General features: G+C 45.5%; 9 protein-coding genes across 9 annotated transcripts; 3 read left to right on the top strand and 6 right to left on the bottom strand.

The window, feature by feature from the left end:
* Positions 1 to 1,230: 1,230 nt before the first annotated feature.
* On the bottom strand, positions 1,231 to 2,632 carry FOXG_16710 (uncharacterized protein; the record flags this gene model as incomplete). Its single annotated transcript, XM_018396728.1, has 3 exons — positions 1,231 to 1,947; positions 2,004 to 2,477; positions 2,528 to 2,632. 3 exons carry the CDS (start codon positions 2,630 to 2,632, stop codon positions 1,231 to 1,233), a joined length of 1,296 nt encoding a protein of 431 aa, XP_018257471.1.
* A 1,134-nt stretch (positions 2,633 to 3,766) lies between these two features.
* FOXG_22560 (uncharacterized protein) lies at positions 3,767 to 3,987 on the bottom strand (the record flags this gene model as incomplete). Its single annotated transcript, XM_018402975.1, has 2 exons — positions 3,767 to 3,814; positions 3,874 to 3,987. 2 exons carry the CDS (start codon positions 3,985 to 3,987, stop codon positions 3,767 to 3,769), a joined length of 162 nt encoding a protein of 53 aa, XP_018257470.1.
* Positions 3,988 to 4,422: 435 nt separating this feature from the next.
* On the bottom strand, positions 4,423 to 6,028 carry FOXG_16709 (uncharacterized protein; the record flags this gene model as incomplete). Its single annotated transcript, XM_018396727.1, has 2 exons — positions 4,423 to 5,497; positions 5,553 to 6,028. The coding sequence occupies 2 exons, from the start codon at positions 6,026 to 6,028 to the stop codon at positions 4,423 to 4,425; spliced, it is 1,551 nt and encodes a 516-aa protein (XP_018257469.1).
* Positions 6,029 to 7,483: 1,455 nt separating this feature from the next.
* Positions 7,484 to 8,917, top strand: FOXG_16708 (glutathione S-transferase; the record flags this gene model as incomplete). Its single annotated transcript, XM_018396726.1, has 6 exons — positions 7,484 to 7,651; positions 7,715 to 7,805; positions 7,879 to 8,093; positions 8,185 to 8,447; positions 8,505 to 8,529; positions 8,663 to 8,917. The coding sequence occupies 6 exons, from the start codon at positions 7,484 to 7,486 to the stop codon at positions 8,915 to 8,917; spliced, it is 1,017 nt and encodes a 338-aa protein (XP_018257468.1).
* Positions 8,918 to 9,612: 695 nt separating this feature from the next.
* Positions 9,613 to 10,407, bottom strand: FOXG_16707 (pirin (iron-binding nuclear protein); the record flags this gene model as incomplete). The annotated part of the gene is made up of 1 exon (XM_018396725.1): positions 9,613 to 10,407. The coding sequence occupies one exon, from the start codon at positions 10,405 to 10,407 to the stop codon at positions 9,613 to 9,615; it is 795 nt and encodes a 264-aa protein (XP_018257467.1).
* A 1,012-nt stretch (positions 10,408 to 11,419) lies between these two features.
* Positions 11,420 to 12,546, top strand: FOXG_16706 (uncharacterized protein; the record flags this gene model as incomplete). The annotated part of the gene is made up of 4 exons (XM_018396724.1): positions 11,420 to 11,599; positions 11,662 to 11,799; positions 11,864 to 11,915; positions 11,966 to 12,546. 4 exons carry the CDS (start codon positions 11,420 to 11,422, stop codon positions 12,544 to 12,546), a joined length of 951 nt encoding a protein of 316 aa, XP_018257466.1.
* A 2,141-nt stretch (positions 12,547 to 14,687) lies between these two features.
* FOXG_16705 (uncharacterized protein) lies at positions 14,688 to 15,323 on the top strand (the record flags this gene model as incomplete). Its single annotated transcript, XM_018396723.1, has 1 exon — positions 14,688 to 15,323. The coding sequence occupies one exon, from the start codon at positions 14,688 to 14,690 to the stop codon at positions 15,321 to 15,323; it is 636 nt and encodes a 211-aa protein (XP_018257465.1).
* A 335-nt stretch (positions 15,324 to 15,658) lies between these two features.
* On the bottom strand, positions 15,659 to 16,585 carry FOXG_16704 (uncharacterized protein; the record flags this gene model as incomplete). Its single annotated transcript, XM_018396722.1, has 1 exon — positions 15,659 to 16,585. One exon carries the CDS (start codon positions 16,583 to 16,585, stop codon positions 15,659 to 15,661), a length of 927 nt encoding a protein of 308 aa, XP_018257464.1.
* A 3,197-nt stretch (positions 16,586 to 19,782) lies between these two features.
* On the bottom strand, positions 19,783 to 21,826 carry FOXG_22559 (uncharacterized protein; the record flags this gene model as incomplete). The annotated part of the gene is made up of 3 exons (XM_018402974.1): positions 19,783 to 20,445; positions 20,496 to 20,753; positions 20,810 to 21,826. 3 exons carry the CDS (start codon positions 21,824 to 21,826, stop codon positions 19,783 to 19,785), a joined length of 1,938 nt encoding a protein of 645 aa, XP_018257463.1.
* Between the last annotated feature and the right edge of the window lie 4,377 nt (positions 21,827 to 26,203).

Genomic DNA, 26,203 nt, shown 5'->3' with positions numbered 1-26,203 from the left:
AGTACAGAGATCATACATATCTTTAACACATGATCATGTTCTCCTATTCTGTCTAGGTATCTACCCCCCTGCGAGTTTGCTGCGTCGGACTTCATACATTCCTGGTTGTAGACTATGGAATTTGGAACACACATCATGGAATGGCTTCTGCTATATACTCACCGCAGTACGAGGATACGTATAGCCAATAAATGATTTTTCGTTAGGTAAAGCAACAGGAACGATTTCCTCACAAGAAGGGTAAAGTAGCTGGCATTTTAAACGTCGACGGAAAATCTAGGGCCCAGTACGAAGTAACAATAATAAGTAGATCAAGAAAATATCGGTACATAAATCAAGTCAGCTTTCGCTGATCGCACCCAGATCTCTAATATTAGTTAGTGCAAAGAATCAACCGAGGGTGGAAAAAGCTTATGAACACAAGAAATGCTTATATTTTGAGGCGTTCAGGAGTTGAACGAGAAGCCTTTCTTTCTGTGTAAGGCATTTAAATGCGTGGCCTCCTCCATTCATGCTATCCGATCGGCAGAAAATCAACGATACCGACGTCCCAAAGTCTGTTCCAGTACTCTTCTTGTTGCAAATCCCGACTCTTGTTTGTGTCGACAATGGGATGAGTGGATGGTGTCTGAGTTATTGTCATTGCCGCTTATTATGTCACTACTATACAGGGACAGAAGCGCTTTCGTCAGCTTTTTTGTGGACTGGAGCGACTTTTCCTGTGGCGAATGCCGCTGAGCATTATCAATCTTTGTAAATGATCAGGAAACGTAGGCAGGCTTAGTAATAAAGCCGAATAACAGCTGTGTATTCTCGGGCTATACACCACTTCATTTCTTCCGTGTTATCAAATGGAAGGTATCCTTATCAACAATGATTGACACAGAGGCGAAGACGCACCCTCGTCTTTTTGTAAAATGGGATCTAGGGCAGCACTTTTACGCCATAAAAAATAATCTTCATCGTAACAGAATGCCGCTATTTGTGAAGGCATTACATCTTGATTCCCAAAATGGCTTACAACCTGTGCTGATGATGACTTTTAACCTCGCGACGTATATTCGTATCTTGGTAGAATGATCCATAAATCGGCCATCTATTCTCACACCTCAAAGGATTTAAAGGCCGATCAATATCAGAGACGCAGCTTCAACTCAGTAGCCTAGATTGCCGATCGTATCGGTCTTTGACGACAGCTTAACTATATTCAGAAACGAGCTCTGTCGACTTTCAATGTACATGAGAACCTAGACTGACAAGGACATGGCGCTGAAAATGTTGCCGAGCAAACCAGGTAAAGTGATACTTGTCCATGCACGTGTAGACATATCCGACACGGTCGCTTTCTACGAAAGTATCTTGGGATGTGGTGTACTCGGCTTTGAAGATAACGTCGCCTTGCTCATGTCGCTCCTTTGATAGATCGAGGATGTTGAGAATATTCGTTGAGACAATTGATCGGAATGCCAATGCTAGTTCGTGAACACCGCCAGCCGAAGCCTTGATATATCTTCTCTCCATTTCTTGAAGCCCTTGGTCTAGCTTCAGGAATCTCTGAATCATGGGGAACTTATCGTTGTTCGTAACAGCTCGTCTTGAATCCATCACAAATCTCATCACCCGGTTGATGATGAGGACGAAGCCCATCTCAGTTGGTTCATCACGCGGCTCGATTGGCCTTGTAGAGCCCGGAAACAGATTAACGTCATTGAAATTTTGAGGCTGTTTGGTACTGAAATTGCCCTGGAATATATTTTGGCTCATGCCGGTCACATTGGCGTCTTGTAGAAGTATTTGCCACCAAATGCGCCTCCGCATCTCAGTTTCGAACGGAGTAAGATTGAAAAGCTCGCCGTCTTGGTGATAGCCCATGTTAATCGCAATAAACAGGACAGCATGACTGAACATTCGGGCTTTCTGTTTGTCGCCATGTGCATCGAGCGATATCTACAAATGTCTAGTCAATTTGAAGAACATAATCCAGGTACGGAGCGATGCCTTACTAGAAAGAGGACGAGAGCTTGAAGAATTGCCATGTCGTTATTCTCGAATAAATTAAACTGAAGTAACGCATGCCTTGTGCGCGCCATCAATTCTTGTACTAGGATGCCACGAAGCATACCCACTAGTTCTTGACATTCCCGCTCATCTAGTGTTATAGCAGCCATAAGTGATATAGCGCAGAGGAGGCACTGGTAATTCTGAGGAATGCGATCCTGGTCAACTGCAGCCTCTGTGACATAAGGCTGAAGTGTAGGGATGTGGACAATCTTGGTCAAAGGATTGACGCGGTCCAAGTAGATCTGCCATAGCCTGAATATGTGTACAGGACTAGGTCGACAGGTTCCGATAGAATACGACGCACCAACATGGGATAGGAGAAATGGAGTATTGTCCTCATGGAAAGGGCTCGCGTGATCTGGAGCCTGCGACTCTTGGACTCCCTCGGTATGGATGGCAGGCCCCATGGCTTTAAGCTAATGTCAACTGTCAGAGCAATGTACTTGCGATGGTCCACACTACTTACTGAATCATCATACGAGAGGTTGCTATTCGAGAGGTGGATGCGGCCATTGGCCTTTTCAATGTTGTCCATCAATAACTTCTCAGCTGATTGCAGCGCTGTCGACATCACTGAATGTAATCTTGTTCGATTCTGGGTGACAAGAGGTTGGGAATATTGTCTGGGTCTCATTTTCGAGATGGATGGCGATGCATGGGTGACGAAATGGGTGAGAAGTCCTTCACAATAGTTGACACGCTCTAAGAGACCCTCTCTGGCCCTGCAAGCGTCTTCGACTTGGGGCTGGGATAGAGGGTGTACAGTTCAGACTGGCCTACAATAATATAAGAACTCGAGAACAGATGAGAGTGGCTACATTTGGCAAATACAACAGGCCTTGAGACATCTGGCGCACGGAGTACTGTGGTCACATTTGACTCTGCGACGACGACACTGAACACAAGCCAACGGCTTGGAAGACTTCGAATTGGTTTCGCATCCTTCACTATCTGGTGACATGGCTTCATCCCACCTGTTACAGAACAAACAGACAGCTAAAGCCAGTTGATAAACAGCCTGCTGATAGGGGTTAGATTAACACTAATCAAAAAGTATGCACTTCGCTCTGTTAAAGATTTGTCTCACAGGCGGCATAAGATAAGTTATCTATGAAAAAAGATGTCCATCGTCTTCCTTATATATTTGTGGTGTCTATCTGACTTAAACACACCGTAAAGCGCCGAGAAATACCTGTGCTGTCTTGTAAGCGGGACTTTCTTGATGCCAAACTCTTTACAGGTCAAATAAAGCCCGGCTTCCGAAATTGGAAAATTAGTCCGGTTGCATGGTCACCTGCCATTTGTTTTACAGCTGACCTCCGAATGTGACTAAGCTCAGCGCGCGGTTACCGAAAGGAGATTAAGACGCTGTACGAGAAGAGAAGAATGGTAGGGTGGGGTTGATTGCTGTGGCAAGCAAACCCACCGGTGATCGCTCCTGAAAAGAACACCCTGCGAGCTGAGGGCTGTGACCAGAGGCTATGGAGATATCTCGGTAGTCGATATTGAAAAAAGAAAAACGGCAAAGCACAAGCATTATACTCTGACCATATTGGGCCTCCACAATGGATTTTGCATTTAGTTACATGTGCTTGTGGCATAATTAAGGTCTATTGTCATGCTCGAAACATCATGGTTTGTTTGAGAGCTAAGTCGCGCATAGACGCTAAATACAGGCCTTCGGAACATTTCAGGCTCTCTAAGCTCATTCGCAAATATTGTAAATCTGTCCAGGGCCGTGACATTTTCCAATCTAGTGGGGGTGGCCGTCAGTAAGCAGTATCGTCGGATTGAGGACCTGAAGCTACCTACCACGTTGTCGTAACAACAGACAGTACCAGCGGGAGCATTAGCAGGGCATTGATCTTGGGGCGCAGGTGCCGCGATAGCAATGCAAGCAAGAAGGGCGAGAACATTGAAGCGCATTATGGGAGTTGGAGCTGATATTGGAATAGGTGGATACTACTGGGTTGAAGGACGAGGAGAATAACTGTGAATTAATGGTAGAGGAAAAAGAGAAGAGCCGAATTTATAAAGTATCCTAAGTACCTGCCCGACTAGATAAGATATCCGTGGTCGTACTTTTGAAACTAGCGTGCAGGGTACATAAGCAGGTTATGATGTAAATTGCATGAAGGCGGAGAACGGTTTTGGCCTACAGGGTTACAACGCCAATAACATCCATAATGGATTTAGCAAGGTTGGGCTGTTCATTTTGTGGAATAAAAATACATGTTCGGAGATATATACCATTAAAAGTTAAGACGTCTGTTCTGTATCTTAGAGAAATGACTTATAGAGCTGACCTGAGGACTACCGCCGGCGTCCTATGCTCCAAATATCCATGCTTGTATGCATATTTCACTCGTGTTGGCCATAAGAAAGGTAATAGTCTGGAACCCGAGGCCAGTGGTCAACTCCATCCTGGATAATCATCATCATTCCGCCTTGAAGATGATTGTCAATATGGCAATGCAGTAGCCAAGCCCCAGGGTTCGTGACATGATATCTTACGACCACCCAAGTCACATTACCGAACGCGGTTAGCGACGCAAAACCATCCCTTTTGGGGGGGTTAACCAGGTTGAAATTCTCCGGTATATCCTTGAGAGCCTCTTCGGTCGAGTTCCATTTGAAGTGGCCCACCCCGGACCCAATTTGGAACATCTTGTTCCCATGCTTGTGAATCGGGTGTGGAGGCATAGGCTCACTGCCAGTAAAAAACAAAAGGTCCACCCAAGTATTGAGTTTGGTGGTGATAGTAACATTGTTCTGTTTATCAACAGCTGGCGCGAAGAGTACAGGCTCCACGGCTGCATCAATATCCGTGGGCATTAGCCGCGTGTGGTTCATAGCCCAAAGGTAAGAAGCACCGTCCACCTGCATGCTGAGCGGAAAGAAAGCGTCAGCTTTGGCAGCAACAAACTCAGGCGGAAATGGATGTGCAATAGCTTGGTCAAAGTATTTGACTTCTGGAGAGGTAGGCCTCCCGGCTATATCGATGAAAGGAGTAGAGACGGTGGTGCTGTTCTTGCTACCGACTGAGAGTATTGCGTGTCCCACGAGGATTGGGGCTATGTTGACTGAGCTGCAGCGAATCTTGAATTTTCCAGCGTTTTTCGTATTTACGAATACCGAATACCGGTCGCCATTGGACACAGTTATTGCTTGGACCTTTTGTGGCTCAACGTAGGAGCCGTCCACGGCATATACCCACATGTCGTGTTCATCGATGGACATAACTGCGGTGATAAAGCTGAAGCCTCCAATGATGTCTATAGCAACCCACTCGCCTATTAAATCATCTGGCTCTCGTGTCTCGATAGTTTCGATTGAACCCTTCGTTTCTTTGCAGCCCCAAAAAACAGTTTGGGGCAATGCGTCCTCATCGCCGCTACCGCCACCAAACTTAATCAACGCAGAAGCAGGGAGGCAGCTACCGAAAAAAATATCAGTTTTTATTCACAATCTTTCTGTAGATCTTGTCGTACCCTTTGTCAGTTATTGATGCCCCTAGTACTATGGCCAGATAGTCTCGCTGTATTTGGCTCAGGTGCTTATTCAAATCGTTCATGTTTTGGCATTTGGCATGCCCCTTGCCGTTAAATAGGATAGAGTCATAGCATGAAATCTCTATGCCAGCCTCCTGTGTTATTTTCCATTTCTCATCGGATGTCAGATGGGTAAAATCAGACACAAGAAATGGTTTGATTGCTCGTTCGGCCTCCTCCAGGCGTCTTTGAACCTTGACATTCGTTGAGATCAGGTGAAATGGCTTAAGCTTGTCTCTCCTCGGACGAATCAATATGGGGCCGTACAGACCGTCTTCGATCTGGCAATGGAAGTGGGAATGATACCAATAGCTACCATACTGAGTTGCCTTGAACTCGTAAATGAAACTGTCACCCGGTCTTATCGGCCGTTGTGTTACTCCTGGAACACCGTCTGACCAGGGCGTATCGGCCATATCTATTCCTAGGTACTATTAATGATCAATTGCTCTAAACTCTTTTTCGAAGCATACCATGGTAGTGAATCGTCGTGTTAAATGGAGAATTGTTAAAAATAGTGACAGATACTCTATCTCCCTCATTGATATCGATGAGGGGACCAGGTGATTGTCCATTGACCAGCATCATTTTCCTAGTAAAACCATCTGGGGTATAATTCTCCCACGTAATGGTCAAGTCGAAGACCCTCTTGCTCCCCGTTAGTATCGAGGTTTTATCTGTTCCTGTGCCAGCGTCGACCTCCAACTGGGAGTCAACAGTATCATAAATTACATGATTTGTAGGCCATGCGAATAAACTAATGAAGAATAGTTGGACATGTAGAACTAACAAAGGAAGCCAAGCTGATCGGGCCATGGCGAAGGGAGCGGACGTGATGGAAAACAAAGCTGTCAAGAGCTAGATTATTCCGGCTACAAACACCTCGACGCTTCTACGTTCTTTATATCAGCCTGATAGCCTTTCTGTTAGGTATCTCGGCAGGTGGAGATTATGATCGCCAATTGAATCTTATTTTGGTTGACGATCTGGGGCACTAGTAGATATTTTCAGCCATTCCCAGCTGAATCATGGCCACGCTGACCTCACTCGGTAACAGCTGAGATCTTCTAACTCACTAAAGTATAATCGGGAACTCGGGGGTTCCAGTGTAGCCGACGTCATGGCCAACGGACGGATGGTTGTAATAGCCCGCAAAATTGAGATTATCTACACGATTGCTTAGAGACCGTGCATTCTTCGAGGTTCCGCTGGCGAGTCGGCACACTTCTTCTTACACCGTTTTGCTTTTTGCCTCATCTACCCCCTTAGTCCTACGCGTGGACCTGAATTTACGGCCACAGTCTGTTATCTCACCTTCTACTTAAGTATAGATTAGATTGGAATCTTACCTAAGGCATGCGGTTAGTTGTGGTTGATGAAGCCAGCAGCTTTCATTGGCTAGTCTAAGATTTGCGAGTAACACAGTTCTGATACACCTTTCTTCCATAAAATTTCATGACGACCTGCACTTGGCGAGTGGTCTTTCGGTCAGCCAGATGCATCTAGGTGGCATGACTCCGACTCTAAGCTGAATGTGACAGGAAACTCCGTGCCCAGGATCATCTGCAGGTATTTAGAATTTGGGTGCTTTAGGTTTGAGACTAACCCCTGACAGGAGGTCCGGTACGCCGCAGAATACGTCATTACCGCGCGGCTGGCCGAGGGCTGCTAGCGTTATCGTTGTTCATTTGTCCATGAGCTACCAACCTTTTCAAAATAATGGACAATTGTTGGCGATTGCTTTACCACGCTTGCCGTAGTAAGACAATTATTATTATTAACAGGAATGCAACATAATTATCCTTGTTGATCGTCTATCACTGATGCATCTCAACATTCCTATCCCTAAAGCTAATATAACCAACTTTGCAATGCAGACCAACAACGACACTGTGGACTGGAAGTCTTCGACTGACGAAAAGGGTCACTTCCAACGCCCCGCTACGGTTATCCGAAATTTCATCTCAAGACAGCCGGGCGCAAGATTCCCACCGGAGCAAGGCAGATATCATCTTTACGTGAGCTATGCTTGTCCATGGGTATGAATATAACGAAAAGCCTAGATGCGTGAAGTATTATTGAAGGAGAGGATTGTATAACAGGCTCATCGGCTTTTGATCGCTCGCAAATTGAAGGGCCTAGACGACATTATTTCCTTTTCAGTCGTCCACTGGCATCTCGATTTCCGGTCTGGTAAGTTTCCGGAGATGTTTAGCCGATCGCCTATGGCCTTAGTGTGAGAAATACTGACAAAGAGCAAACAAAGGGTGGCGCTTCGCAACTCCAGCCGACACGGACGCGGAAGGCGAGAACGTCGTTCCAGATCCATTGCACGATAGCTTCACCCACCTCCGCCAAGTCTATTTTGAGACAGACCCGAATTACGCAGCAAGATTCTCCGTCCCTGTTCTATATGACAAGATCAACCGGGTCATTGTAAACAACGAAAGCAGCGAGATACTGCGCATGTTTGGAACCGAAGTAAGAGGGCCGGGGCTTCACCACCTTCTCACGTTCTCCAAATTCTGTCATTTCGGTATTCCAGAGTCGCTCTGACGGCTGACAATCTCAGTTCGACCATTTGATAGCGGAAAAGTACCGAGTGATCTCCCTGTACCCTCCGGAGCACCAGAAGGAAATCGACGAGGCCCACGAATGGCACTATAACGATATCAACAACGGCGTTTACAAGTGTGGTTTCGCAAGCTCGCAAGAGGCTTATGACGAAGATGTAACGACGCTATTCAGGGCACTGCACAAAGTTGAAGCTTATCTAGCCACCAGCTCAGGATCTTATTGGCTTGGCGACAAGATATCCGAGGTTGACATAAGACTGTGAGCACTGAAACACTGATATATACTCCCGTGATATGGTTAACAGATTCCATCCAGCTTTGTGACTCTAATCAGGTTTGATGTACCGGTAAGTTAAGGCTTCGCTCTTCTGCTGCTTACTTGTTATGTTCTACGAGTCGCTACAGTCATGTATGCACTACACACTTGGACTGATTTTTACGCCTTGGAATTAATGTTTCTAACAGAGACCACAGCCAGTCTATACGTATCACTTCAAGTGTAATGTCAGGGATATTCGGTCTGGTTACCCCCACATTCACAAATGGCTTCGTACGCCTTACTGGACAATCCCGGCCTTCAAAGACACAACCAATTTTCTTCACATCAAGAACTATTACACTAGAAGCCATACTAACATCAACCCATCCGCCATGACGGCTGCCGGACCATCGCCAAATATTCTTGGGCTAGACGGAGATGTTACAGTAGTCAAGTCTGCTACGAAATAGAAACAGAAACTATCTTTATTTGCTTTGTCGTGAACTTGCTCTGGTGTAAAGTCTTCCAGCACCTCAGATAAATGCAGCATCATGAAGTGTACGGTTTCTAATTGTGTTAGCGTGATTGCAAGATTTTATTCTTTCTCTCTCCAAACTTGAAGGGAAAAAAATATATATGGCTAATATTTCATTAAGTTTACGAACACCTTAATCGAATGAATTTAAAAGATATGATCAGTTCTTTTCGCAAGTTAAATCATTTTTAAGACAGCGCTTCTTTATTGTGTACGTAAGCTTTCGTAGTTAGTGCTCAGAATACTGTAGGGTAGGCCATCTTAGCTCTACGGGCATGCTGACCACCTCATTTGTCTGTCCGAAACTGCGATATGATTGGCTTCAATCAAATGAAGCCCAATTTTCCATGTCCGATTAGGTTAAACGGTGGTGGCATAAGGGGGTGACAAGGAATTGGGTTATGATCAATTGTGTAAGGGGGAGAGACCCTTAGTTAGTGCAGGCAACTAATAAATAACTCTATTCACGAGAGCATCCGCTTTTAGGACAGCTGGTCTGAAGATGGCGACGAAGTCGAATGAAACAGATATATCATATTGTTTCGTTGTATCTACTTAAGTTCGCGACTCATGTACACCTCATTTAGTACCAGTATATTTGTATCAAAGGTTGCGGACAGATGTTAGGTCCTACATACTCATTCTGCGTTTCATATTGTCACTCTGCCATCCCTTTGCCCTCTCAAATCCATTTTTACCCTGGTAGAAGTCTTCGAAAGCCTGACGAATACCGTCAGCACTAGTTGATACAAATGGTCCATGCTGAACGATTGGTTGTTCGAGGATCTGGCCGGCGATGATGAGAAGGCGAGCGCTAGAACCTTCACTCTCAGCAACCTGGATAGAAATGGCATCTCTTCCTGGTTTATATATCACCGTACCGTACTGATCTACCCTTGTCAAGATTCCGGTTTGAGATGCGAAGTCCGCAGAACCTTCAAAGACATAAGAGAATGCATTCCAATCCTTGGGCAGGGATTGAACCAGTGTGCCACCCGGTTGGATTTCAACATCTAGATACCACACGGGGGTGTATGCCAAGTCTTTGACGCCGTCAACGTTGCCGGCCTTGCCTGATATAACCTTGACAAGAACCTTGCCATCATCTAGATGCGCGAGCGGGATCTCTCTGGCTCTCAGATCTCGATATCTGGGCTCACACATCTTCAGATGTTTTGGGAGGTCGACCCACAACTGGAAACCAGCACCTGAGCTTCCATCAGGGCTCGGGATCGGCTGTTCGGAATGCATAATGCCTCTGCCCGCAGTCATAAACTGCAGGTCTCCAGCATACAGAATGCCCTTGTTCCCAGCAAAGTCCTCATGCTCAATAGAGCCCTTGAGGATGTAGGATACTGTTTCTTGTCCTCGGTGGGGGTGATCAGGAAAACCTGCACCATTGCTCCCGTTCATGTGGTCAAGCATGAGGAATGGCGAGAAGTTGCGCTGGTATTTGCTACCGATGGAGCGTCATACTCTGGCTCCAGCGCCCTCGGCCTGTTCGAGAGCGGTGAAGATTTTGCTAATCGCTCTCAGTTCCGGCATGGTCAATGGCTGACTGAAACGAGGAGGGTGTGTTGGTTGATAACTTTAGTGTGCCAACAATGTATAAGTTGTAGTAGGCTGGACTTGTTCGAGGCTGGACTCAGTCTCGTTTAGCGACTTTGATAATGGTTATGAGGCTTGGCCCAGCGATAATGCATATATATATCTACGCTGCGCATATGCTGAACCTGGAGCCGGACTCAAGTCTCTATAGCGGCTGGAAGACTTCCTGAATATTCTGTTGTTTCACAGAGTAAGCTTATCAATGCTGACGAGATTCAGGTGGGGTAACCATTCATCAGAACCGGCCAAATTATGGAGGTCCGACTAGCCTTGTGCTGTGAACAACCAGGCGCTTGCACCTCGCTCATCAGTCAATGTCCAGTTGAGGCTCCGTCTGCCCGTGCGGCAGAGCTCCGCTCGCTAGGCATATCGGTGAGAAGAGCAGTATGCATTGAATAAATTCTGTGCTGGCGCTAGAGCGGTCAAGGTACATAACGATGCCTCTCATAATCTTAATCTAAGATGAGAGGCTGGAGCAGAGAAGACCCACATTCCGGTGTCTTGGCATTTCCCGCTCGGCCCTCCCCTAGCAGCTAAGTGTGTCACGGCGTCGCGCCCTACCTTTACCAGAATGAGTAAATCTTGATATGAGAGTTTGATCCGCGCGGCTCGGGGTTTAGCACACCTTGGCCCCGCAACAAGCCAGACTCCGATTAGTGATGCCTTCTTACGAACCGAAAATGGAAGTATACTTTGCACGTCCCACATTTGATCGATATGACAGATTTCTGGCATTTAAAGTAGCACCAATGCCTCCATGAAAATAACTATATCATCCTTACTTCCAGTATTATCAAGTCAAGATCAAACGATTAAGTCCAACGTCAGAATGTCGAACAAAAAGATCATCGCTGTCATCGGTTCTACCGGTTCTCAGGGCGGTAGTGTCGTTGATATCTTCCTCAATGACCCTGTACTGAACAAGGAATGGGCTGTTCATGCTATCACCCGAGACCCATCGAATGAAAAAGCCAAGAAGCTTGTGGAACGGGGTGCTAAAGCTGTCGCTGTAAGTCATAGACAAAGCTCAAAGCTCCTGTCTTTGGTCGTTGGTAGCTGACGATCGGAAAGGGTGATTTGAACAACAAGTTGTCTCTTGTCAAGGCTTTCACTGGTGCAACTGCAGTTTTCGGTGTTACCAATTATTGGGAAAGTATGAGTACCGACACCGAGATCCAGCAAGGCAAGAATATTGTTGATGCTGCCAAAGTATGTTTACAGATATCGATTTTGGGCACGAGCTGACTCTTCTCCCTTTCTTTCCTTAACAAAGGAAGCTGGCGTCTCGCACTTCATTTTTAGCTCATTGCTCGATGTTAAGAAACGTAAGACTTATTTTCGCATACTTAAGGAAGAGCCGCTCTGACATGCGCAGTTACTAACGGCAAACTTCCTCATGTCTACCACTTCGACGGCAAGGCTCGTATCGAAGAGTATGCAAGAGAGAGTGGCGTTCCCTCGAGTTTCTTCCTTCCCGGCATGTATCTGCAATCCTTGGTAGACTTCTTCCGACAGAACGAAGGTGCCTGGGTCTTTGCTGTTCCCATGCCGGAATCCGCGCCTATCCCCATTTTCGATGTTCGCGACACCGGTATCTGGGTAAAGGCTATCGTGTTGAAGAAGGACCAACTGCTTGGGAAGAGGGTTCTTGGCTCTACCAGATACACGACTCCCTTGGAGGTCGTTGATGCTTTCAAGACAGCATTCCCAGAGGCAGGGGAAAAGGCCGGCTTCTACAGTTTACCCCATGACGCATTCCTTCAGGGCGTGAAGGAGTCAATGGGTGCGCCAGATTGGGTAGCTGAAGAAGTGTTGGAAAACATGCGGCTCGTTGCCGAAGGCGGTTACTTCGCTTTTGAGCCACTTGATGACAGCCACGCCGCGCTGGTGGGTGACAAGCCGACCTCCTTGATCGACTTCTTGAGAGGGCATAAGTCCTTCAAGGACCTCAAATAGCTCAGGTAACCGGGATATAGGAGTCAGTATATTAGAGCATCTATTTAAGTATGCAATGTTCTCCATGATTATTTACCATCTCTTGCGAGTGAGATTGTCTGAATGGGTGGTGAGATGTCTGGAGGTCATCGCGATACGAGGTTCCGTTCGATCACCAAACGGAAGAATCCCCAATTTTATGTACACAATACTTCCATACATAAGTTGCCAACCAATCCATTGCACAAAATGGGTGTCAAACCAAGACATGAAGAAGGCTCGGGCCAAACGCTCGGTCATATGGATAATGGGATGTAGAGGTCCTGTATAAATGTAGCCAATTAAGTTAGTCTAGTAACTGTTACAAAACTAACCGTCCTGAAGATATCAACTCATGCCTTTTTGTAACTCATACCTCGGATGACGTAGACGCCCAGGCAGAGGTGAATAACTGGAGAGAACGAGCAAGCCATGCCGAAGTGGCGGGTCGCTGTGTTGCAACCGTTGATCGAGTTCAACATACTGGCGCGTATGACGGCCTGTATAGGAAGATACTCGAACAATGTCCTAAACATTTGTTCTGTTCGTAAGCTATTAGGCCTGATTCTTCCTTCAGTGGAATTGAAACATTCTGAAGTCGGGTATTGCTCATGTCCTTTATCGTTCTTTATCTTCGGCAGCAGTCTGTTGCGCCGATCGATTTAGGCATCTCTCCCTGATTCCCAAGTACGCCGTGAAATGCCCTGTCACCCACCAAGCAATCAAAATAGGCAAGCCGGTACGCAGATAATTACCGTATCCAGACCAGACCTCTATCAGAATAATCCATAGTGCATAAGCCGGGAATGCGTATCCAATGCAGTAGAATCCGGCCGTAAGTTCAAAGAGAAAGATAACGGCTAATACGTTGACGACAGACCATATAAGTAGGAGAAAGGGAGTAAACGATATAGGAATAAAACTATCAATAGTTATTTCGAGCACCTAGAAATTAGTATCCGTAAATAACCAGAAGGTCAGCTGACTTAGGGTCTATTACCTACTACTTATACCCTAACCCTTACAGAATACCTAGTTACATCTAGTTATAATTACAGCAAATAGGATTAAAAAGATCTTTCTAGTAATAAAGCATATAATCCAAACATTGCAGATACATATACACTTATAGATACTAAACTTATTATAGACTCTATTTATAGTAAGGATATAAAAGAACGATCCTAAAATAGATATATATAGAGGTTCCTGAATGCCTGATTTATTGGCTGAAGGACATCGGCAGTGCCTCAAATCGGGTTAACGTAGGCTTGCACAGCAGCAGTATCATTGCCTTTAACATTTCTCAACGCAGACTGGCCCTACTCTATTTAATAGTAGCCTTCCCGAGCTGCATCGAAGAGGACTTGGAAATTAGGGCGTAAATGCCCAGATGCCACAGTAGGGTATCTCGCGCCATTGTAGATAAAAGTTGTGCTCTCTGCTGGGTCATAGTATCAAGCCAGAGATCTATCGCCGAGTGCCGCAGCGAGTCGATCAGAGGCACCCTGATGAATGTGTATACCCCACAACGCGTGCCCCTGCAGATGCTACTCTTCACATTTGACGGGTTGGGAAAGCGCAAAGGAGAGTGAAACTCGAGTGATGAAACTGGTTGTTTCGCAGACGTGAGGATTATTACTGAGCGTCAATACAATTTCTCTTTCTTACAATGAGCCTCAAATTGCCTAATTCATTCATTCCTCATTCAGCGGTATGTATTTTAGCCAGACACGGACAGTACTGTCCCTTTGAGTGTCCACGAAGCCAACAACATTGAGTTTCTCTTCTCCCAGTCCAGGCGGTACAGTATTAAAGATATACCTTGATCGTGGAATGGCCTAACACGATGAAATCAAGCATAGGGAGGCGGGATTACAAATCAACCGCGCGGCAACTCCGCTTGGCTGCGTCACAATCAGACCGCGACGGCCTTTAAGCGGCTTGCCGCGCGCTGGATTCACTGAACAAAAGCCGTATGACAAATCGAATTGTGAAAGTCGGTATCAAGAGATTATATGATGCAACTATGATGCAACTAAGATCCCACAGAACAACGACCACACATCTACTCTTTTATTACGCATATCACAATTCAGTCCTCTTTCGTACATTATTTATTCATGGCAAGCGGTATCTACCAGGTCGGCATCATTGCCGGCAGTCAACGCCAAATACAAGCTGGCAGCCAAATCACAGACTGGGTACAAGGTATTATCCAGAACCACCTGGGCAACAGCAATACCGTGAAGTTACAAAGGATCAACATCAAAGATCTTGGTCTTCCAGTTTACGATGAGCCGTATCCGCCAGCTCAGATCACCAGCACCGACCAGTACACAAAAGACACTACCAAAGCATGGTCGAAGATCGTTGCTCCTCTTGACGCATTCGTCGTTGTCACACCCGAGTATAACCTTAATGTTCCGGCCGGCTTGAAGAACGCGATCGATCTACTCTACTTCGAATGGACAAAGAAGCCGTTCTTTATTATCAGCTACGGCGGTATGGGTGGAACATTTTCTTACCAGAACTTGAAGCGATCGTTAAGTCTTGCTATCAAGGCTCGAGTTGTAGAGAAAGGAGTCAACCTCGCTTTTGGTCCAGCGGAGAATGGAATCGCCCCGAAGGCTGTGACAGGGCAAGACTTGGGTTTATCTGTGACTGACGACGGAACGTTATGGGCGGATAAGAAGGGAGACATCACGAAAGGCTGGGATGAGTTAATAAGCTTGCTGAACGCAAGCCCAACGGAATGATTGAGCCTGTCGCGCGTGCATGAGCGGGATACAGCATAAACGTATTATTCAGTTAGTCCCTGGTTGCATACAGCTTCCACATAATGAACTTAGTTTAACCAGATCTTATATGAGCACGTGAGATGTGGCTTCGAGGTTAGAATCTAGACAAGTATCCCGACTCTACCGCCAGCATGAATGAGAACGGCATGTTTGATCAGATTGATAACTACGAATATCGCCGGGCAAGTCTAGTGCGCAGGACCATGGCCCAATTTTAATATGTACCTTGCCTCGTGTTTCCTGAGACCCTACACCATGAGAGGATAACGGGATGAAAACGAGATCAGATCTGTCTATTTTTTGGCAAATGAACTCTCCCTCAACCAAGATTCCAATGTCTGATGAGCAGGATGAACCCTTTGGAAGGTTGACCGATTTGCCTTATAACCCTCATCTCTGAACCAATCGACCATTACCCCCAGCTCCTTGACTCCCGCCTTCACAGCCTTCCCTAGTAGACCGAATGTTGTCGGTGCTGGCTTCCCAGTGGCTCTGAAAAAAGATTCATCAAGTTGAGACGCAGTCAACTCATCGCTGACAAGGCCGATTGCCTTTTGGTTCCAGACATCCGGGTGTAGAAAAGCCTCGGCGCCGAAGAAGCCAATGTCCTTAGTAGAGACCCACTGTAAAGGCTTCTCTTTCAATGTATCGCGGAGTATGGTAAGGAGAACCTTACTCTCGAATCCCGGCGACAGATTGTCCATAAAGATTGTAGGACGCAAGATCGTCCAGCCCATGGGCGTCCCTTGCGTGGCATCACGGAGGTGAAGCTCGATCTCATGCTTGGTCTTGAAATGCGGTACCGGTGTGGGGTTAACCCAAGACCTCTCATCACCTCCGCGCTCAACACTACTGTAAACAAAGTGCTGAACCCCCGCTTTGATTGATTCGTCCACTAAGCTTTTCCCCTGTTGGACCTCGATGTCGAGTGTCATGCTCTTGTCCGTAGAGACTGCAGCCTGTACTGAATAGACACCCCACAGAGGGACTTCTCCAGCCACAGCCTTGGCAGATTTGAAAAGATCAGGGATAGCGTTGAGATCTCCTTCGATGAGCTTGATCGAGGAGGATTTTGCAGCGACGCGTTTGGCAGAGGCGGAGTTTGCATTGCGCGTAACGGCGAGGAGGAGAAAGTTGGCTGGCTGCCGCGCAAGCACGGAGTCAATGAGAGCTCCACCCTGTTTACCGGTTGCTCCTGTGATGAGAAGAGCACGCGACATGACTGCTGAAGCTCAGATGGTGTGAAAGCGAGGAATGAAACAAGAATAGGATGTGGAATGGCACTCCAAGTTTGGTTCAGATGAGGCGGGAGGATGTAACTTATGGTTATTATACTGAAACCTGGCTTTGATCTAATAAACACCATCAGTCTTTAGTAGGTGGATCTCGGAGACTTTAGGAAGTGGGCATCGGCGAATGCCAAGATGCCGTAAGACCGACTAGTAATAATGAAATCTCCACGCTTTACTCTATTAGGATATTCGCGTCGAGTTTACTAGCCTCGACACTGAGTAGCGCCATTGGGCCATGATACCGCGCGGTTCATTGCCGTTATTCTCGACTGAGATGCAAGGGGCCCGCGGTGTCTGCCGCGCGGTGGACGACATCCAGCTGTCGATCCATTTCTAGTTTATCTCTGTGGGTTTTGGTATCTTTGCATGATTTAACCCGGTTCCTAAAGGCTTACCATCAAATTAAGTAATTACCCATCGTCACAATCATTGTGGTCAGCTCAGCACATCACATGCACTCCTCTGAACGTCCGCCCTACTATTCAGTCTGCAACACTAACAATTAGCATTGGCCCATGAGAACCCGGCCATACTCATTGAGCCTTCAAGTACGATGCGCTAACCACGTTCACTGCCGCTCTCTGTTATAAACCTCGCGTCGACACGATGCGTGCCCCTTGATTGTTAATCCAATCATGAATGTACGTTTGAGACCGTCCATCCCGAATATGCGCCACATCGAACCAGCTCCTTCGGGACCGACACATTGGGATTTCAGTTATTATGACCTTATGCCAAAACGGGGCACCCCGTGTATATACATACTATTGTCCAGTACTGTCATTCATTCCAATTCATCAGGTGCTAATAGAAGACTTTTGCACAATGGTGCTGGTTGTCTATGTAGCCGACGTGATAGATAACGTGCATGATAAGCGAGTGTCGCAGACAAGCGAGTGTCGCTAAAATGCCTCACCCTACATCATCACTATCCGATCAGATAATTCTCAACCACTAGGCATGTCAGAGCCTAATAACGAAGGTAGAATCCTTCTTGCACTTAAAGCCCTTCAAAATAACCCAAAATTAAGTGCCCGGCGCGCCGCAGAAATGTATCACGTTCATTCCCGTACTTTATAACGCCGCCGACGCGGCGTTCAATCACGACGCGATATTGTCCCGAACTCTCGGAAACTCTCTGATCTAGAAGAAGAGACCTTAGTTCAGTTTATTCTCAAGCTAGATTCGCAAGGGTTTCCCCCACGAGTGTCTTTTGTTGAAGCAATGGCCAATTGTCTCCTCGCTGACCGCAATGCATCACCCGTCGGCACGCGCTGGGCTTCAAACTTCGTCAAGCGACAACCAGAGCTCAAGACGCGTTTCTTTCGGAGATATGACTACCAGAGAGCTAAATGTGAAGATCCAACTATTATTCGCAATTGGTTTAGGCTTGTAGAGAACGCAATTGCGAAATATGGTATCCAATCACATGATATTTGGAATTTTGATGAGACTGGCTTTATGATGGGTATGATTTCAAGCGGAATGGTCGTCACAGGTTCAGAAAAGCTTGGAAGACCAAAATCAGTGCAGCCTGGAAACCGTGAATGGATTACCGTCATTCAGGCGATTAATGCGGAAGGCCAGGCGATTGAACCGTTCATCATTGGCGCGGGCCAAAATCACCTTGCCAACTGGCACGAAGAACCTACCCTTCCGCGCGATTGGGTTATTGCAATGAGCCAAAATGGCTGGACAAATAACGAACTGGGCCTTGAGTGGCTAAGGCACTTTGATCGACGCACAGCTGATCGATCAGTTGGTTCCTATCGTCTTCTGATCCTTGATGGCCACGAAAGTCATCACTCTGTCGAATTTGAGAGATATTGTGAGGCAAACAAGATTGTTACGCTCTGTATGCCGGCTCATGCGTCTCACCTGCTCCAGCCTCTCGATGTTGGGTGCTTTGGGCCGCTCAAAAAGGCATATGGTCGAGAAATTGAGGATCTGATCAAAAGGTCTGTACATCACATTTCGAAGACCGAGTTCTTTCCTGCCTTTGTCGCCGCCTTTCAAGCTACTATGACCGAAAAGAATATCAGAGGGGCTTTAAGAGGAGCTGGGCTTGTTCCGTTAGACCCCGAAAGTGTGATCTCAAAGCTTGATGTGCAGCTACGGACTCCAACGCCTCCCGTGGAGGAGGCCAGCCAGACTCAGCCTTGGATTTCAAAGACACCAAAGACAGTTCTCGAGGCCGAATCTCAGTCTGAATACCTCAACAGGCGAATCAGAAGGCACCAAAGTAGCTTCCCAGAGTCAATACTAGGAGCTCTGAAGTCACTTGCAAAGGGAACAAAGGCAATAATGCATGAAAATGCCTTATTGAAGGCTGAGCTCGGAGAAGTTCGAGATGCAAATGAGATACTAAGCCGGCGCCGAAGGGCAAAAAGAACCCGACTACAGAAAGGAGGAGTGATGGCTGTAGGGGAAGCAAGAGATTTAATTGATCAGATGAATGTTGATATGCAGGTAGTGGCCGAATCTTCGAGGAATGGTGGTCAAGGAAGGTCGGCGCGACCGGGGGTTCGGCGCTGTAGTGTATGCGGCAAGACGGGACATAATGCAAGAACATGTCAGGAGGATATTAAGGTATCTGGAGAAGAGAATAGTGAGTAATTTTAATCGATTAGACAGTTTGTGGTGTTTTGATGGTAGTGTTTAGTTTAAAGGTTGAGATTTTTGCGACACTCGCTTGTCTGCGACACTCGCTTATCATGCACGTTATATAAATATTTAATAAAATCTAAATTTACTAGAAATATTTAGAAATAGATTTAATAGTAAGTTGCATTTTACCTCAGACTTATATTTCCTTATTAGGAAGACCTGCCTTTTCTGCCAAACCCTGACCCAGATGCCATCTCCTATATATATAGCTAAGGTTAACCAAGCAGGTCAAAACGGCCGAATACTAGATACATATCTCAAGGCTTAAATATAGGTTGAAATAGAACACTATACCAGGTACCCACTTTTAAAGTATGGTCTATATCGAGATAGCAGCAGTCGAGCTGTCTACCCTTGTCTGGAGCAAAGCGCTGCAAGTTATTATAACTTCCAGTTGGGGATTACTTCTGTCAGGTTATGTATGTCCAAATAAGAAGAAAACAAAATTCTATATTACGCTATAATACTATAGACCCCCTATGCCTCTCTGAATCAAAGCTACTGCCCTGTATAAGGTCCCTCATTATAAGAAAAATCGTTATATCCGCCTTGTATCCCAACTTGCCGAGGCTTACATATGCCTCAGTAATACGTGATAGCTCTTGCTGAATCTGACGACCATTCAAAGATGCGTCTGGGTGTCTCTGACCTCGCAATTGAGGGGGCAAATTGACCGATGGCTGTTCCACTTGACCTCTCGGACTCTGCTCGTGCGAAAGACCCATTTCCCTCACTATCGCCGTTGAGTGACAGTCGTTGAGATCAAGGCCATATCGGGGTGCTACATGCTTAAGCGACTTGATAGCCCCCCATAAGCGCTGTGAAAGCCAACTCTTTTGAAGCAGAGATGCTGTCAGTCCAAGACTAGCCTTGAAATCTTCTTGACAATTATCTCTGATATTCGCCGGAGCATAGACAGAGGCCAGGAAGAGGATTGTTATCGTAGATAGCAGAAGGTAAGGATGGAACAATTTGGTGAAATAATCCAGTTCCACATCCTCCAAAGACGTCAGATACTGGATTGTGTGTTTAGCAAGTGATACAGCCCGTTCCGACTGTTGTGAGTTCATCATAATGCTTGATGAACTGCTCAGAACTGAAGCGTACAGCGACATACGTATCTAGGTCCGTCAGTAATTGTCACATTATGCAGTCACTATGGGCTCCATACCTGAAGTAATTTAAAGAAAAGCAATACCCTGCGATATTCGAGGCGCTTCGCTCCAACATTCGGATAAGAAGTTCGCGATTGTGGGCTTTGAACCTTCATCTGTTCGGGTAAAGCCCTGTACCACTCTAGAATCTCTGTATCTATAATTTCAATGCTATTGTTTGAAGGCAGTGATGAATCTCTATACGACCACTGATTTGAGACTTTGGCACTAATTCTAGTCCAACTTATGATAGCCATAAGGTAGGAATCCCGATCCTGGTTTTATTGTCAGCGGGGTCTTCAGACGTGTTGACTAAATTGTTGCCACTTACGGGAAGAGGAAGCTCTTTATCAATGAGGTGTTCCGCAATAACACATGGTAAGCCTGTGTTGAGTCTCAGTTGTTGGTCGAGCACGTAGGCAGTCCAGAAAGTAGTCAGCGCATTCTTTCGACCCTCATCGCTGTGGATTTTGTCGATATTCGGTTTTCGGTGTAAGCCTTTTTCTAAACATGAGCGTCCCAGCTGCCAAATTTTCTTCTCAGCAAGCACGTCATTCTGGGCCAGAATGTGATATATTGCCAGTAGTACCAAGAGATCGAGAGAAGACGATCCGTCGGTCTCAAGGCTGAGCATATTGAAAGAGAAGCCCCTTATACTCGCGTAGATCCGGTCTGCCTTTTCGTTTTGACTTTCTCCTTCGACTGTTAGAGCACAGCATATAATGAGCTTCAGCCGAAGGACGTTGAGGCCGACAATTGGTTCAACGATATTACAACTCTCAGTCAGGTTAGAGAGTGGAGTGGTCCTCACAAAGGTGAGAAGTGATTCCGTGTCGATGATTGGGTACATGGATCCAATTCCACCCTTGTACAAGCGGCATAATTTGATGATCTCATCTTGATTGAATTCAGGTAACGGATGAAACGACGTCTCGTCACTGAACGTATCAGACGCCTTTGTAGGATAGCTTCTCCTTTCAATAGAACCTCCAGACGCGAAATCCCAGGTAAAATTGCTGTTTCCGTCAAAGCCTTCAGCTATGTGGAGGGAATGCTGAGAGATGCCAAACGCATCCAGTTGAGGAAAATCCGCTTGGTTAGTAGGCTGTCCTCCAAAATTCATACACGCCGAAAGGAATAGGTCGTCGAAAGGAATGTTTATCGCAAGCGGCATTCCTTCCGGAATTTCCTCGGGTGTTGAAAGGTCTTGCATACTGCCTGCGGACTGGTGTGACAGTTCCATGGTGCGCTGTGATGGGGAATTTCGTCTAACCATATCCTCAAGTTCCTCAGGTTCATCGGATAATCGCCAGTTCCGCTTGGTGTTGGAGTTGTAAAGACATGGCATTTTCAAGTTGGCGCATCGTCTACACGGATTGCCTCCACTGCATTTGCCCTTACGTCGCCTACACCCATTACTACGGCAATAAAGTCAGACAAGAGATTTGCTTTGTAATAAGCTGGGGTATAGGAAAACCTTGAACATACCAAGCAATTGCGACATACTTGGTGATGGGGAATGTCTCGAGTTAGCGATAAGACCTTTAGTCGGGAACAGGTCTATATACATACGGGACCCCTTGTCCTTTTTGAAAGTGCAATCGGATCTTTACTGTTGCGCCGTGGAGAAGCATGAGCCAATGACGATTGTTTTGCCGACTCAGGAGGACTAGCAGATAACTCAATCACAATGCGGGACGGGTTTGCAGCTTTGACGGGACCTGATTCAAAAGGACTATTCGTTGATGACGGTGTTTGTAAATTGGCGATGCGCGATAGATCATTAACCTGCGCATTAATTTGTTGCATAATCACAAGTTAAAGGCAAGATAACAAGTATATTTTCCAGTGTGTATTGACGAAATCCAGAAATACTTATGCCATCCATATTCATGACCAATATGCGGACATCGTCCCCCGAATTTCGGCTAACCTAGGCTTATTGTGGAGAAGGACGGAATACAGACCGCGTGCCCTTTAGGGTATTAATAATACTCGAGTTTTAAAATAAACCCACAAACGTTAATGAACATAACTAATAATCGTAGTTAAGAATAGCAAAAGATATCTAATATATGCATAGTATATTTCAGTTTCTTAGGATATTAATTTCCTCTACTAAAATCTGCCAAACATTACGTGTATTCGGTTCATTGATGCAGATTGATGTATTCATTGTTCTGTGTTGAAATCTGCCCCTGTTGGTTATTCGTTTGACCCTGTTGAACAGGTGCTGGGGTCTCACGTGCAAGTAGGGATATTTTAAGATTATAACCGAAATAGTAAAACCGCTAAGATAAATATACCAATTTAGATTAATAGACCGAATATACGTAATATCTAACAATTAAGAGTCTTAATTACATCTTAGTGACCTATGTACCTAAATGTATATAACCTTCGGTTTATTTTATCATAATATTAACAAAATATGCTAAAAGGGCCATTACCTATGCATCTCTAGAGGATTAGGATTCCTGGTCTAATAAGTTTAAGAAACTAGTATATGCCTATAACCTATAGCAGTATATTAATCTAAGTAACTATATCTAATAGCTTTATTAACTAGAACTTCTAGAATTCCGGGATTACCTTAGATAAGTAAATCTAGATAATCCTAAGAGTATTATAATAATGCGTAGCTTAGACTATATTTTGCCTTAATAAATTGGAGAACTTATGCCTAAAGGAAGAGTAGAATATAAGTATAATCTTAGGATTTACTCCCTGAAAGAGATAGTATATAGAGAGATAAAAAAATAGGAATAGAAGCTGGTTAAGTTTATTCTTAAGATAGTCTTAGCTATATATTAGAAGATATCTTATATTATAGGAGACTAATTAGATAAGTAATATTAGGAGCTATAAAGATCTAAAGTAGTATAACGTACATGATAAGCGAAATGGTCAGATAAGCGAAATGGTCACTTTTCCCTCAATCTCTCCTCTTTCTATTTGATTACTTATTCCTCAACCACTTGATATGCCACAATCAATTAATGAGGCAAATATCATTCTTGCACTTCAAGCCTACCAGAATGACCCAAAATTGAGTCTTCGACGCGCTGCAAAGATCTATAAAGTTCGCTATAGTAACCTCCTTAACCGATATAATGGCATTCCTGCTCGACGCGATATAATGCCTAATTCACGCAAACTATCTGATTTAGAGGAAGAGACTCTTATTCAGTTTATTCTCGACCTGGATTCGCGAGGATTTTCCCCCGGGCTATGTAGTGTGAAAGAAATGGCTGATCAATTACTTGCCGACCGCGACGCGCCACCAGTCGGCACGCGTTGGGCTTCAAACTTCGTCAAGCGACACCCAGACCTTAAGACGCGTTCTTTTCGGAAATACGACTACCAGAGAGCCAAGTGTGAAGATCCAACTATTATCCGTAACTGGTTTACGCTTGTGGTGAATACAATCGCGAAATATGGCATCCGATCAAATGATATCTATAACGTTGACGAGACTGGCTTTCTTATGGGCATGATTGCAAGCGGAATGGTCGTCACAGGTACAGATAGGCGTGGAAAACCAAAATCAGTGCAGCCTGGAAACCGGGAATGGATTACGGTCATTCAGGCGATTAATGCGGATGGCTGGGCGGTCCAGCCATTTATCATCGGTGCGGGCCAATATAACCTCGCCAACTGGTACCAAGAAAGCAACCTCCCGGGCGATTGGGCTATTACAACAACCCAAAATGGCTGGACAGATAACGATACAGGTTTAGAGTGGCTAAAGCACTTTGACCGGTGTACGACCAATCGATCAACTGGTTCCTATCGTCTCTTAATCCTTGATGGGCATGAAAGCCACCACTCGATCGACTTCGAGAGATATTGCGAGGAAAATAAGATCATTAGGCTTTGTATGCCGCCTCATTCGTCTCATCTACTTCAGCCCCTTGACGTCGGGTGCTTTAGCGTGCTTAAGAATGCTTACGGTCGAGAAATAGAGCATTTGATCAGATGCTCTATAACCCACGTTTCGAAGACTGAGTTCTTTCCGGCCTTTTATGCCGCATTTCAAGCCACTATGACAGAAAGAAATATCAAGTCGGCCTTTAGAGGAGCTGGGCTTGTTCCCCTGGATGCGGAAAATGTGGTCTCAAAGCTTGATATGCAGCAACGGACTCCAACGCCAGTTGAGGAGATGGCTAGCCCGTCAACACCTTGGGTCTCAAAGACCCCAAAGACCGTGCTTGAGGCTGGGTCTCAGTCTGAATATATTGAAAGACGAATTAGAAGGCATCAGAACAGCTCCCCAGAATCAATCCTAGGCGCTCTGAAGTCTCTTTCAAAGGGAACAAAGGCAGTTATGCATGAGGTTACCTTATTACGGGGTCAGGTCCAAGACCTTCAACAGGCAAATGAGGTATTAAGCCGGCGCCGGAGGGCAAGAAGGACCCGACTGCAGAAGAGAGGGGTAATGACAGTAGAGGAAGGAAGGCAAGTAATTGATCAGATGGATGTTGATGCGCAGGTAGTGGCCGAATCATCCCGAAGTGGTGGTCAAGGAAAGTCGGCGCGACCAAGGGTTCGGCATTGTGGTATATGCGGTAAGCCTGGTCATAATGCAAGAACCTGTTAGGTAATAATTGAGACATCTGGGGAAGAGTATAGTGAGAAGTTTTAATTAATTAATTAATTTGTTGTGTTTTTATTCCGAGTTCTAGTTCAGAGGTTGAGAAAAAGTGACCATTTCGCTTATCTGACCATTTCGCTTATCATGTACGTTATAATAAATACCTCTAATTAGAAGCATATACCGTACGGTATGAAGGACTTGATGATTGGAGATAATGTCATCTTTACACCGGAGAATCAAAACAAAAAGACTCTTCGGGGCGAAGATAGCCTATGATTGCAATAGTTTGTATTTTAAGTTTCGTAATTCGCAATCAATGTGCTGCCAATTCCATGGAATCACTAAAAGCATCAAACAAGTAATGACTGAACGCGTGTGTGAATGAAAGAGCATATGGCAGACAAAGTAACGAACCACCGAAGTTAAATGAATGTATGCGTAAGCTTTCTTATGTTATTTGTATCCATAACCCCAAGTGCGCCATCGAAGCTGTAATAGTGATTGCGGGGCCAAATAAGCTAAGGCTTAGGTTTGAATTTGGAGAATGCTATACTTGGGCTTATTGTAACAGTCATTAAAGCAAGCTTTCCGATCTAAAGCTCTAATAGAACTGTCATCGTTGAATGATCCTGAGACATGCACTTTCAGGAAGCCATGCGTGGTGAGGAGGGTGAGGATTTCACCAAGTGATAAAAAAAAATTAAACAAGTCATCAAGCGACGAAGTTTCTAGGCCCTTCCGCCCTTGTCATCTATCTCCTTGGAACTGAAACTGGTAGTGCTTTCACACATTCCGTGCTGGCAGAGTCCTGGACACATCCTGTATACAGAAACACTACGTAAAGCTCCTCTTCGAATGTGCGTAGAGGCAATCTGAAGTAAAACCTGTAGATTATGGGGGAAGAATACTTAAATCAAGGCAATTGAAGATGATATTCAAAACGACTAAACCTAGGTTTGCGATTGAAAACTGCGAGTGCTATGACACCCTTAGATTCTAATAGAGCTGTGGTAGCAGTCAATTAGCAGTCCACGGTCAACGTCGGCTTGAGGCGGTTCAAAAGCCGCCAGTTTCGGCCGTGGCCTTTCCGCTTGTGCGAAACGGTGGTCCGGGGTGCGGAACACTTCC

The sequence above is a fragment of the Fusarium oxysporum genome, chromosome 15 (assembly GCF_000149955.1).
Source record: "Fusarium oxysporum f. sp. lycopersici 4287 chromosome 15, whole genome shotgun sequence".
Lineage (NCBI taxonomy): Eukaryota > Fungi > Ascomycota > Sordariomycetes > Hypocreales > Nectriaceae > Fusarium > Fusarium oxysporum.
This window is presented reverse-complemented; position numbering and strand designations above follow the sequence as displayed.